Source organism: Ips typographus, linkage group LG6, assembly GCF_016097725.1.
Source record: "Ips typographus isolate SLU linkage group LG6, UJ_Ityp_2.0, whole genome shotgun sequence".
Classification (NCBI taxonomy): domain Eukaryota; kingdom Metazoa; phylum Arthropoda; class Insecta; order Coleoptera; family Curculionidae; genus Ips; species Ips typographus.
The window spans coordinates 2,687,872-2,701,177 of record NC_138427.1 but is presented as its reverse complement, the minus strand read 5'-3'; the positions used below and the strand labels follow the sequence as shown (position 1 = coordinate 2,701,177).

The following is a 13,306-nucleotide window of genomic DNA, read 5'->3' as shown; positions in this document are numbered from 1 at the left end:
TGAGTTAGGCGTCCATTTCAGTACTCGTTAACTAATTCAGTGGTTTGAAAACTAGAACTAATGTGTAAAAGTGGGAATTAGTTGAAAATTTTTATTTTGAAGTAATTTTTCAAATGTAGTGTTACTCTGTACCAAAACAATGCAAATTCGGAAAAATTACTGGTACTCCTTCCTTAAGGATTAGAGTTCATTGTCTTCCAATCAAGATGATCAAAAATATTAAAATAATTTTTACCTTTTACAGATTTAACCTCTGTGTCTTGGCACTTTTTTGACTCAATTCCTTCACATTCTTCTAATATATGCATTCACATAAAGTGACTTTGAGCCATTATCGATTATTTACTCGTGTTTACATATAACCGAGAACGTGTGGGAATCCGTCGATTCCATACATAAGTTAGGCGAATCCTGGAATACGCATAATTTCTTCCTGAACCAGGAGGATTATGCGTTCTGGACCGGAAGTGCGATTGGCCCGCGGGGGGTCCTCGTGCGCCAATGCTCGCCCTAGACACGCCTTCCGGTCGGCATCCGGTAGAACTGTTGAAAAATAAATAAGCAAATATGGATGGGTTTTTAGTCTTCATAAATTAGTCAGCACACCATTAAAACAATACCTCTACGTTTCGGAATACGAAAAACTTAATCAATGTTTCAATGCTAAAAAATGTGTTTAGCATATTTTAGCTAAAATTGTTACTAAAACAGACAGCAGTCTGAGTTTGACCGTTGAATTAAAACTAATGTTTATACACAGATAATCTATGCAAAGTGATGGGTTTTCTATGATACAGCTAATTTGCAAATTTACAATATAAAAACTGTGTCTACAAATTTATTGTTTAATGCACTCAGCAGTAGCTATTTCAAGATAAACTTTTAAAATGGTGCTAGTTAATAGTTGACTGAGAAAGTGACCATCATACTTCTTTCAGTTATGTGTAGGATTCATATTATTACGTTTTTTAATTAGTTATTTTTTTCCTTTTCTATATTAACTATGTTGTATAAGAGACAATGTCCTGGGTCAGATGGCTACTATTTCAAATTAGGAAATTTAGTTCAGTAAATTGAAACAATAACCACCATAACTTTTCAAGTTGTGTAAACAATCATGAAACTTAAAATCAGTTAATCTTCTCGAGTTTCTATCTTTTGCTTCTAATTACTTATCAAAAGCTTTCCTTTTCAACAGGAGTTTATTCAGAATCATCGTTTATTAAATTACTACTATTGACTAAACAATTAAAAATGGTTACACAAACTTTACCTTTACCAGAAAGTTCAGTAAAACCAAAGTTGTTTTTACAATTCTAAAGTTTGTTTTCAACTTTAATAAAACGTGGACCATCACACTCTCACAAATTATGAAAAACTAAATTGAAATAACTCACAGTATTAATTTTAACATAAATTCAATTTGCAGATAAATAATTTCAATATCATAATTCAATCTGAATTATTTAACGATTATAAAAGGAAGGCCTCGTTTACCTTTCATAGCCCTGCAGGGGCGGAAACAGGCGTGTCTTTCCCTCTCTTCTTGCTAGCAGGTATGTAACGGCTTTTCGGCTTTTCGAATACTTTGTTATTTCCTGTTGCCTCGGCTTAGCAGAAACATCAATCACTATTACAACCAATCAATTTACACTCTACAAAAGGTGGCAAAATTTTCGATTGAAATTTAGTGGTTAATATTGTTAGTTTTTGATTCGTAAAAATGCATCCAGACCAACAAGTGCCGTCAGTTTCATCGCATCAGAGTGATTTGACCAGACCAGTGGTAAGTTTTATTTTATGTTGATTGAAAAATTGTTAATGATATTATTTATTAAGGATAATCATTGTTTTTATAAAAACTAGAAATAGTTGGTACCTAATTCTAAATTAAACTGATGTACAAAAGAACTCTAAATATAATACAAAGTTTGCACATTTCTCAAATGTTTATGGTAAAAATTTTCTTTGAGGTACTTTTTACTAAATAAAAATTTAAACTTAGACAATGCGTTAGTCAAAGTTTTGATTTTTAATATTCACTCAGGAAGTTTAACAGTTTAACTATCGAGTGGAAAGAATAATGTTTAAACAAGTTTTGAAGGAAGCTAAACATAATACAGGTTATCTAAAACACCCTGAAAATGAGCTAAAAGTGCACTCTTAATAAGGAAACCAAATTATCAGTTATTATTGTTCGTTTCATCTAAATGCATGTATTTAAAAAAAGCTAGTCAAAAAATATACAGGGTGTTTATTAGCAAAAAAGTTCTTATAATTTTAGGTCCAAAAAAGCATAATTTCTCAGTTTTTTCTACTCGTATGTATTCTAACTCCTACTGTTTTTAAGATATTGAGCTGAAATTTGAAACACAACTAACTCGTTCATTGTTAGACATATTAAATGATTTTATTTTTAGTGTACTGACAACACCCTGTATCTCCGAAATGATTCGTTTGCAGACCCATGTTTATACAACCTATTTTTAAAAAAGTATACTAACTTTACCACACTCTTTTATACAGAGTGGTCTAAAACTAAATTTTCATTTTAAATAACAATTATAATTTACTAATTTTAGTTTTAATGAAGAAATGTCGTATTGTGTTTTGAAAATAGGATTTTTTGTAACAGTTTACAGCTTCTAAGCTTATTTTTCGCCAATCTAGTTTATTAACCTTTCCTTCCTTAAACTTATTGGTTTTACCATTAAAAATAGATACTAATATACTAATTCGACTATCAATTACAAGAAAAAAAAAGTTTGTTTAGCGCAATAGTGTTCCAGTCAATATTACTAAAGAAAATTAACTTCTACAAATTAGCCAATTTAATTTACTTTCCTCTACACCCTACAAACACACACGAAACGCCCATTTGTGCTGTCGTCGGCATTGTTTGCTTTTGTCATATTTGGCCCTATTACTTTGTTCTTTCAAGAGACAATATCATTAGGTGATGAAACTCGTTTTCAATATGTGATGTGTGCCTTTGTTTGATTTACTTTTCAGGTTTTGTTTAATTTTTCTCGAGAGTGTGATTGATCGGATGAACTGATTTGAATACCTTTTGTTATTGACGAATCAACGGAAAGATTAATGGAACGTTTATGTCGCGAACAAGGCACCTACCGTATTATATTTAACTTACACAATGTGTGGAGAATTATTTACGGTTTTACGGTCATATTCAATTAATTAGTTTTCTGGAAAATGTTGAATTGAAGGACACTTTTGGTATATTTGTGTAACGCAAAGAGATTTGCTCGTAATAGAAACAATATATATTTTTTTGAAGAATTAAAGAGTGTTTTAAAAGAATAGTCAATTTTGTAACTTTCTAATCAACATACTCATTACAATGGTCCAAATGTTTAATTTTCGAGTATTGAGAGTACTGTTCTTTTACATTCAGCTCAAAAATAAACCTGAAACTAAAAGAGAAGAATGTATTTTTATGTTCTAAAACAAACAGTGTTTGAATTACTATGTCAATTTTACCACTTGACAAACTTAATTGTAATTCTAGCCCGCTTTCTAAGTAAACAATTTTTTATACAGGGTTGTCTATTCAGTCCAACTACGACCCCTCCATACTACCAATCTAGTCCGGAACCGTATAAAATTACTCCAGCAACAGGTGAAAAAAATTATTAAAAACTTTTACTCTATTTCAATTGGCTTGCTAATTTACAATTTAATATTATTATACTGCACATCTAAATACTTTCTACAAAGGAAAAACAATCACATTTTTTCAGGCTTATTTTCCACAGATTGGCGGGAATCTTGGCATCAAGAAGGTAAGTAATTTTTTACTTTTTTTTATGAATTGTCCAACACAACCCTGGGGGACCCAGACAGGGACTAGACCCATAAGTAATAGGAGGGAATTTGAGTATACTTGTTGATCTGAAGATTAATAGCTTTTATTAATTATGCACACTCTAAATGGCGGGTATAATTCCTGAGGGATAACGCGGGAATTTTCAGGCTTGCTTCGATACTGATACTACGCTAAAGTAATTATCCTGCATTAGATTCTTGGAATAATTTATAGCACTTTAAAGGTTTTTTTTTCTTTGCTTATGTTGTTGATTCAATTTAGGAAATGGATCTGAGACGAACGACAGTGAGCAGTACGTTCCAGAAACCAGTTACGAAAATCATAGCGCAACTGGTAAGTTTTTTTTAATTTTACAAGTTTAGCGTGTGACAAGAGCAAACGTTAGATTATTACTTTCAAAGGAAAAGTTACAAGGCATAAACGGACAAAAAACTGTCTCCCGCTGCGTGTCGAACTGAACCATACACGAAGTAAATTGACGTTTTCCTGCCTGAAAGAAGCGGCATCTTTAGCACAGCGTGTATTCTTTTGCTTTCGATATTTTTGACAGTCACATTATATAGATGTATTTAGGAAATATCAGTGGTTATGCAAAGCAAATACTTTTACGTGTACAAAAAGGACCAAATTAGACGGTTTTAAATGGAAAATTTAACAAAAAGCTTAATGGCGCAAAATGTGTCATCGTTTGGCAAATGTTTCACAAAATGTGTCTTACCTAGAATCAAACAGTCCAAATACTGTGTTTAATGGAAAATCTTGTATATTGCTTCGTTTTTAAAAAGGTCTTAAAATTATCTTTCCAACGACATGTGACACTTGATATTTTGGCCAAATTGAAATGTAAAACACTATTCTGGAAAATTCACTTAAATAAAAGAAATTTAAAAAGAAAATAAAAATTTTGTAACGTGATCATTTGGAAAATTTTCGTACCTCTAAGTTTCCTAGATATTCGTCTTTTTTACTTATTTATTATATATATAAATTGCATAAAAAATGTTAAATTTTTGTATCACTGCCATTTTTGGTTTTTCAGTGACTGTAAAAAACGCAAAAAAACAAGGAGAAAGAGTTAAATTTAAGGCTAACGTTCTGCCAGTTGTGACCAGGTTTAGCCGGTTCTAAATGAGTGTAAACCTAGTCCACTGAATGCAGAAAACCATTCTCAACATTTTTCGTCTCTTGCAAAATTTCCGTACCTCTAACCGTTTTCGAGATATGGAACTTTTATTTCTTTTTTTAAGAAATTGTCAATGTCAAAGCCATTTTTGAAGTTTCGGCGACTGCAAAAAGCTCAAAATGTTCGTCTTAAACTGCTTTTTCTACTCGTGCTAACCGCAACACGATTGAACATATACAGGGTGTTTAAAAAACAAAACAAAAAAAGAGTTAAATTTGAGACTAACGGCTCTAGCAGTTGTGATTGCGTTTACCAGGTTCTAAGTGGGTAAACCTAGTCTACTGGGAGATATTCTTATTTAATACTTTTTGGAAAATCGAGTTCAAAATTTCCAAAATTCTGTATTTCGAATATTTTTGGGTTTTCAGGGAGATTTTTACTTTATAAATTTAGTTTTTATGTATTTTCCAAAGGTAAAAGTCACCAATGTCCAATCTGGTGATCTAGCAGGTCACCTAACCTAACCTAATAAACCAATTTAAAACATTTAATTAATTAATTTAAACATTAAAAAGTGTCACATGTCATTGGAAGGAAAATTTCAAGATCTTTGAAAAAAATGCACAAATATACAGGACGGTCCATTAAAAAATGATTGTTTGTTTGTATTTCAGAAACGGTGTCCAATTGGAAAAAAGTATTGAGATTTCTACGCAAAAAATTGCTATAGAATAGTTATTTACCTAATAAGTGCGGAAAGTGGTACTTTCCCGCACGAGACTGCAGTTGCCCTTGCTTGCTGCAGGGCAAGCAGTTAAAGGGCGGGAAAGACGCTTTCCGCATGTGTTAGGTACAAGTTTCTTCCTACGAGTATAATTTTTCATTAAATTGAACGAAAATGTATAGTAAAATTACTAAAATGAAAGCCTCTGTTTGCAAAGATGATTAAAAGTGTATTCTTAATTGAGAAGTCAAATATACATTTATGGTTTTTTGGTTTAATTTTTTTTTTAATAAAATCGGGGCGGAAAAGTAACTTTTCCACAGTAGTGCGGTAAAGTTACTTTTCTCAAATGAGTGCGGAAAAGTACACTTTACCGCACCCGAGTAGAAAAATGTATTTTTCAGAAATAAAAAATAACGCACCTAAACCATATTAGACAGTTTTGAAGAAAAATACAAACTTGGAGAATTACCCCATATCTGTCAAACAAAGACAGATAGAGACAAACGGTGTTTGCCATCTCTAGTAAAAAATACTTTTTAAAATTTGATCCACCCTGTTCAAGAACCAACTAATAAAACGGTCTTTTTGTTGCTAGAAGCAAAACTGGATGAAGCACAACATTTTCCAAAATCACCGTTTAGTCACACTCTGTACAACACTCCCGAAAGCTTTCAAGATGCCTACGCAAATGCATACCAGCACACTAGCTGTTTCTATTCAAACACCCTGTATAACCGGATGACTGCCATACCTCACCGAACCAACGAGGACCATCATCATACAAAGATTGCGGTGGCCAACGAGTCGCACAATCATCTGATAAAACAGGAACCGAACGATAAGGAAAACAACGGTGAGTTGAATGCAAAACAATAAGGCAAAATGTTAATAATTGTTTTTAATCTGCCATGTCGTTCAAATACCCTAGGGCAATGTAATCCAACAAACATGGGGGTGAAGATTTTAATTGAGGGTAATCAATATTAATACAGCCATTATACAAAGCCTGGGCCTTTTCGACGCTACGTCAACAACGTCATTGGACGATGGTGGTAAACAGATGAGAGTTACTAACCTGCACTTAGTTTTAATCATTGCTTAAGGGCTAATCCTAAAAAGGGTTATTATACTAATAGGATTTTTAACTTGCAAGTCTGGTAGACAATTTCAAGAAATGAAGATAACGAAAAATTATTCTTGACACTTTCGATAGAAAAACATACCCCAAATATTAAATTTGCATGCCCCATTTTAAAACATAATAGCTTCATCTACCAGATCCGATCAGTGCCTGGGGCTCGGTTTTAAAATGACGCAAGAATGAATTTTGATTTTCAATACTCACCGATACTGAATTTTACTCACGTCACATCTTCGCATACCGAAAATAAGCAGAGAATTCAAATTTAAGTACGTGAGCAAATTTTGAAAGAGATGCAAAGAAAACATTGCAGATTTCGATAAACCTGAATGTTGTTGCATTTATTTTCTTTACTAGGGCCATTCAAACTGCAAACAGAAAACCCTAAAAGTTCCACTTCTAAAACAATCTGGAAACCTTCTAACAGTAAGTTTTACCTTAAATTTTCTGCTAACTTTAACTCAGCCAACTTTATAGCAGTAAAATCTGAAAACCTTGACCCAACTAAAGAGCAAACAGTAACCACAAATTGCCCGAGTGGTACCAATGGTCGAAGAGGTTCCCTACAACTTTGGCAGTTTTTGGTTGCTTTACTTGACACTCCTGACGTGAGTTCCGGTTGTATTGCATGGACTGGCAGAGGAATGGAGTTTAAACTTATTGAACCTGAAGAGGTATTTGTTTTGTTTAGTTAGTTTCATTCATAATAGGAAATGTTCGGTAGGTTGCCAGAAGATGGGGGGCTCAGAAAAATCGACCTGCAATGAACTACGACAAATTGAGCCGCTCTCTTCGATACTATTACGAAAAAGGCATTATGCAGAAAGTTGCAGGTAAATCTTAATTCATACTAAGTAATCACTATAAACCACTTTAATCAACAGGTGAAAGATATGTTTACAAATTCGTTTGCGATCCAGAAGCACTATTCAACATGGCTTACGGTACTCATCATCAAGACTCAGCAACTTTGAAATCCACGGCAAAAGGAGACAATTTAGCTTCAGTAGGACCAAAATTGGAGGCTCACAACTTGGCTTACACAGATATGATCAGTTTGTACAATTGCGGACTAGCGCACACTTACCAACCCTTATTACATCCCTATTTGCAAGACTCAAGAGCGACACGTTACCCTTAATTTTTATTTATCTGGATGTCGAATTAGGTTTAGCTGTAGTAGTACCACCTACAGATTTTTTCACTTATTGTTCCACACACTTTAATGTTTCAGGCACGGTCTGTTGTTATTGCACTTATTTGTACAAAATTAGGACTAAAAGTAATAAAGTTCTGTTCAATTTGGATTGCATTTTAGTCAATGAAATATTAGCTGTTATTGTCCCTGAATGTTATTCTGATGTAAATCTTTAATTATTTACAACAGTAAAATGTTTGAAAGTCTTGAATATTTTTAGAGTAAAATTTGAAGAACTATTGCCTGTGTGTTTTGTTTCTATCTTTATAAAACTGTTTTGTTTTTTTTTTCTAGTTAAAAAGAGACATTTTGCTTACGTTTTACAAAAAATCTTTGTTTATATGTTAAAAAGGCTAAAATATTGAAAGTTAATTTCCAATTTAGTATCTTTGATTATGAGCCTTGAATTTGACGCCCACTAGCGGCCAAACTCTAAAACAAACCGCCTAACTTTTATACGTCGATGGATAGCTCGTTTCATTGGCTATTCAAAGACGTATAACAGTCATAATAAAGTGTGTCAAATAAGCGAGTTATTCAAGGACTAAACGACAGGTGTCAAAATTGTTCGTTGAGACCACTTTTTCTGCTCCCCAAAATTGTGGAATATCTCCTAAACTAGTAGATTTACGAAAAAAGTGCAAAGGAAGAAAATTGCATAAAAAAGATCAAAGAAACTGAATCTGCACTTTGAAATTCCGTCAAAAAGGTTATACAGAGTGACCAATCTCTAACAACTTAACTTTTAACTCAATAATTTGACTCATCACCCTGTACACCAAAATCCACCACGGTGATTTTGAAGCACACCACTAGAAAGAGGGAAAAAAACGTAATTTTTTGAGTGGTTGTAGCTCAAAACCAGCCCATCAGCTATACACTGTCAGTTTTTAGGCAATAAAAATAGTGTCTCTGATTCTCAATATGGATTTTGTGGAATAGCTCCTAAACTAGTAGAGATACGAAAAAAGTGCAAAGGAGCAAAGTTGCATAAAAAAAGTCAAAAAAACTGAATCCGCACTTTGAATAGACAAATTACCCCTAAAACCGCATACAGGGTTACCAAACTCTAACAACCTTCACTACACAAGACAGTCCTTAAAAAGTTGCTCTAATTAAATTCTCTAAAAAATTTCCCACTTAACCTTAGCAGTAGCTCTTACGGGAAGCATCAAGACATCCCTGTATAGAGAGTCGAATTTTGGACTCACTGTATATCGTAATATTAACAATTTCTAACACTCGGTAACATGCATACACAATCAATATAAACAATAGTGATTGAACTGGAGCTAGTCCTAGATGACCTTTAAAGCTACATTATCGCCAGTTATAACGAGTAAACAGAAACCAGTTTTCCCAAATACTTATAAAACTGTTTTACAGAGTGACCACCGTTACAATTTCTAGTGCATATTACACGCTAAAGATCTCGACATTTAAATTGACTACCATCTATGAACAAATTAAGATTAATTGAAGGTTTATTAGTTTTCCTACACTTAATTTCAATTGGTGTAGGCAAGTTAAGCAAATGTATCAATTTACATTCGCACCATGTAGGTTTAATCAGTGTCTATCGTAATGTATAACCGCAAGTCCTACTTTGCTTGTATTACAAACCAATACACATAACACCTTGACTGATGTATAGTGCGCCACTGATTGGTATTATCTGATTAGATATAATTAGTTGACAACATGATCGTAGTGTTTTACATATCGTGATCATTTACATTAACTCAAAAAGTACAGGGAGAGGATAGCTATAACTTACAGGTAAGTGATGTTTTTAGTTATTTTGTTATACATTTGAGAAATATACTGGATTACTTAGTAACATGGAAATAAAGTACGTTATCTAGCATCAAGGATGCATTAGGAGCATGAAAAAACATCCTGATATGTAGTGATATAAATCTAAATCTGGTAAGTTGCAATTTGAAGACTGTCTGTCATAAAGCAAAAATTAAATACTGTAAAGTGTAAATAAAATCGATTCTAAAGCTTGATCGAGAGGTCATGGAGGTATATTTTAATAAATTATTTAAAGTAACTTTATGGAATGCACAGTACCCGCACCTTTAGTCCAATCTCAATGAAATTATGCATTAAAAGAAACTTTGACCAAAAATTAAATTTCTTTTAAAGTGAAAAAAAATAGGCCATGTTACAACAATAATTGAACTTGTGACTTTTCCAAAGTCAACTTATGGTAAGTTTTTGCTCTTGTACTAACAAATCGGCGTCGAGTTTTCCGGGGAAATCAAATCCTCTGATAGAGGGAGCAGAAAATGATCAATAACCGAGCGCATGGTGTTTAAAATAACAAACATAACCAACCGATATTCATGGACTGGTTTATTGGCGCGAGTCGTGTACGAAAAACGAAAATACTCTAAATTCCATCTACTTAATATAAACTGTAGCACAGCACTTAAACGCCGCTTAGTTCCATAACTTTCACTATTAGTTCCTTAAATTTGCTAGACCGTTCAATATGGATTTTGTGGCTGTTGCAATGTAAATTTAGGACAGGTATGTCGTTTTTCTCTCAACTCGATAATCAAGTGGGTTAATTAAGTCAAATTTACCTCATAAATATAGCAAAATCATTAAGTTATTTATATCAAAAACTAATTTCAGTTAAACAGAAAATCAGATTTCTCATCTGCAACTCAATCTCATCAGGGGGTGCAATAGAACTAACTAACAATGGCAGAAATGAGTTTGGATCTAAACCAAACCTTGGATCTCCGGATAGCACAGTTCAAAAACGATCCCCAGAAAATGGCAGAAGTTAATGAATTCCTGAATGATGTCTTTGAAAAAGCGCAAAAAGAAGCTGAACAGAGACATAATGGTAAAGGTCCCAAAGGAAAACTGGTGAGTTTGCAAATATCATTTAAGCCTGAAGCACTTTGTTCTGTTATTTTACAATTCCTAAGTTTTCTCTGGTTTTGTTGGTGACCAATGAATTTCTAAACAATTTTTTCGCATGTCACCCTTTGCTGTCAATGACTTGGAAAATTAACACAAATTGATTTTGTTTTTGCAGGATGCATTAGGATTCCAAAGTAAGTTAAGGCAAATTATATTTGCTGCATGATTGTACAGTATCCAGACGCATGTTTTCCCCTCCAGAGCTTGTGTTCTATGAAACATTTATACAATTTAAGCGATCAGAACTGCATGATTTATATTTTTTAAAACGTTTAAATCGTAATTTTTAATTATAGTTTGTTTTATTCCAGATGGATCCAAAAAAATCGGAGCATGGTCAAACCGTGCTAAGTCGTCTGCCCGGGTTTTTGCGTCCAGGATCTTTACCACGATATGCAACTGTACCAATTCAGTGCGGACTACTCTTATTGCTCGCAACAATCATAATTAGAAAATATGCATGGAATCCTTCTTCAGCCACTTAATCAAATTGTATATGATGTAATGGTTGTGTTTAGAATTATCTTGTGGTGTCCTTAAATTTAAAAACAAAATCTTCTGACTGAAATTAGATGAATTATAAAGAACTGTTTAAATTTGATATGTGTGCTAACTACAAAAATCACACAAACACAAAACAGAATCTCTATTGTAAAAACCTCTTGTTGTGAACTGCCAATAGTTTATTTCATGTTGACATTCATAAATGTTGTTCTATATTATTATTATTTTATGTGTGTTGCCATTTTACAAAATAGTACTTATTCATGTTGCATACCTACACATATCATGTAATTGCAGTAGATTTGTGAAGGTTGTAAAATTAGACAATATGTTATATTAACCTTACTTGTGTCTGTGTTTATTGTTTTCAGTTTATACTTGATTTCACCATCACTCTAATATTGTGGGTAAAGATTTTACAGGACAATCATTTTTCAAGCTAATATTTTCATAAAAACTTTTTAATTCATCTAGACAAATAAAGAAAAAATTCTTCTACATTATCAATAAGCTATAATAGCAATCCTAAATTACTTCAATTCTGGACTTTTGTATTGTTTTTAGTTACTTAAAATTTAAGGTGATATGTAAGAAAACAACTAATAGCAATATAAATCAGTATATGCATAAACATATTAGAAATCAGTGTATTGTAAAAAATATGTGAAAATAAAGTGTCTCACAATCAGGTGTTCAAAATTATTGTTTTTATTAATTTGAGTTATCAAAGTGAACACACACACTTTGCTATTTTGGAAACATTATAGTAGTACTCTAAATTCTCTCCCTTACAAACTACTTTCTCCATGTTATATGGAGGATATAGTTCATAATAAAACCCTATTTCATACTTAAGTCTTAATATCTGACTGGCACCTAAACAAACAATAAACTTGGTGGCTTCATCTTTCTCACACTCAAGCAGTTCAATTCCATATTGTTTCTGGAAACTGATGCACTTGAACCTAATAACTCCACTTTGACTGGTGCAGACCATTCGGTCTTGTTTCAATCTTTCATGATCCCAGATTTTGGTTCTGGATTTCTTTAGTTGTAGAGTTTTATGCAGCTGATAGGCCAAAGTACCTTTTTTGTACTTCTTTCTCTTTTTTTTTGGTTCAAAATTAAGTCCCACTCCCCAAGCTTTTAAATTGCTATCCACAACAGTGCCAAACTGACTTTGAAATGGTTCAATTTTAATCTCTGCCTGGGAGTTTGTGGGAATTAAATCAGGGGGAGTACATTCAATTTTTTGTGACAGTTTCAATTCAGTTGAGGTTGCCCCACTACTACAACTGGTGCTACTGCTAGCTGTCAAACCATCACTTTGGTCACTAAACAGATTCTGTTTAATTCTTTGCCTTTTCAACTTTCTGACTGTTCTGAACCTGCGTCTTTCAATAACAGGTGAAAGGTCGTTCCGTTTCTGTGTTGGTATTTCCGGAGATATGTGGTTTAAATCAACATACCTCAGTCTGATCACTGGGGAATCAAATGGGGTGACTGATTCACTGGACTTGGAACTGCATTGCACTGACACCGAGATCACTGGAGATTGCACTGGTTTGGGTCGTTTCCAAGGCGGGGGGCTGCTAATGATGTCTTCCTCTGAACTGGAAGAGTCCCATATGATTTGTTCAGTTTGATTTCTGTAGTCTTGGTCGGAAATGGATATCCAGGCTTTTTTTGCCATTTTGCTGAATTAAATTATTACTAACTACATGTAAAAAGTTTGAGTTAAGTTACAATTAAATTGTAAAATTTGTTTTTAAAATCAGTATTTGTTTATTTTGTAAATATTAACCTAACTATTCTTACTGAAC

At 33.1% G+C, this 13,306-nt stretch overlaps 2 protein-coding genes across 7 annotated transcripts; both read left to right on the top strand.

Moving 5' to 3' along the window:
- Nucleotides 1-1,503: 1,503 nt before the first annotated feature.
- LOC145730474 (uncharacterized) lies at nucleotides 1,504-8,015 on the top strand. Of its 2 annotated transcripts, XM_081981690.1 has the most exons (9): nucleotides 1,507-1,786; nucleotides 3,562-3,640; nucleotides 3,762-3,803; nucleotides 4,109-4,180; nucleotides 6,293-6,550; nucleotides 7,196-7,264; nucleotides 7,316-7,512; nucleotides 7,563-7,671; nucleotides 7,723-8,015. In XM_081981690.1, the coding sequence occupies exons 1-9, from the start codon at nucleotides 1,724-1,726 to the stop codon at nucleotides 7,977-7,979; spliced, it is 1,146 nt and encodes a 381-aa protein (XP_081837816.1). In that variant the 5' UTR covers nucleotides 1,507-1,723; the 3' UTR covers nucleotides 7,980-8,015. The 2 variants fall into 2 exon arrangements, with proteins under 2 accessions (XP_081837815.1, XP_081837816.1); XM_081981689.1 differs by having other exon boundaries at nucleotides 1,504-1,786; nucleotides 7,196-7,512.
- A 1,537-nt stretch (nucleotides 8,016-9,552) lies between these two features.
- Nucleotides 9,553-12,182, top strand: LOC145730713 (uncharacterized). Of its 5 annotated transcripts, XM_081982073.1 has the most exons (4): nucleotides 9,932-10,574; nucleotides 10,683-10,922; nucleotides 11,095-11,113; nucleotides 11,291-12,182. In XM_081982073.1, exons 2-4 carry the CDS (start codon nucleotides 10,752-10,754, stop codon nucleotides 11,428-11,430), a joined length of 330 nt encoding a protein of 109 aa, XP_081838199.1. In that variant the 5' UTR covers nucleotides 9,932-10,574; nucleotides 10,683-10,751; the 3' UTR covers nucleotides 11,431-12,182. The 5 variants fall into 5 exon arrangements, with proteins under 5 accessions (XP_081838197.1, XP_081838196.1, XP_081838199.1 ...); XM_081982071.1 differs by lacking the exons at nucleotides 9,932-10,574; nucleotides 11,095-11,113 and adding an exon at nucleotides 9,553-9,815 and having other exon boundaries at nucleotides 10,728-10,922; XM_081982070.1 differs by lacking the exons at nucleotides 9,932-10,574; nucleotides 11,095-11,113 and adding an exon at nucleotides 9,564-9,815.
- Nucleotides 12,183-13,306: the final 1,124 nt, after the last annotated feature.

Bases quoted from the DNA above. Each gene is read 5' to 3' on its own strand.
- LOC145730713 (XM_081982071.1), top strand. From the start codon at position 10,752: ATGGCAGAAATGAGTTTGGATCTAAACCAAACCTTGGATCTCCGGATA. The intron at 10,923-11,290 runs GTGAGTTTGCAA...GTTTTATTCCAG, and splicing joins AAGGTCCCAAAGGAAAACTG to ATGGATCCAAAAAAATCGGA.
- LOC145730474 (XM_081981689.1), top strand. From the start codon at position 1,724: ATGCATCCAGACCAACAAGTGCCGTCAGTTTCATCGCATCAGAGTGAT. The intron at 1,787-3,561 runs GTAAGTTTTATT...TTTTTTATACAG, and splicing joins GTGATTTGACCAGACCAGTG to GGTTGTCTATTCAGTCCAAC. The intron at 6,551-7,195 runs GTGAGTTGAATG...TTTCTTTACTAG, and splicing joins GAACGATAAGGAAAACAACG to GGCCATTCAAACTGCAAACA.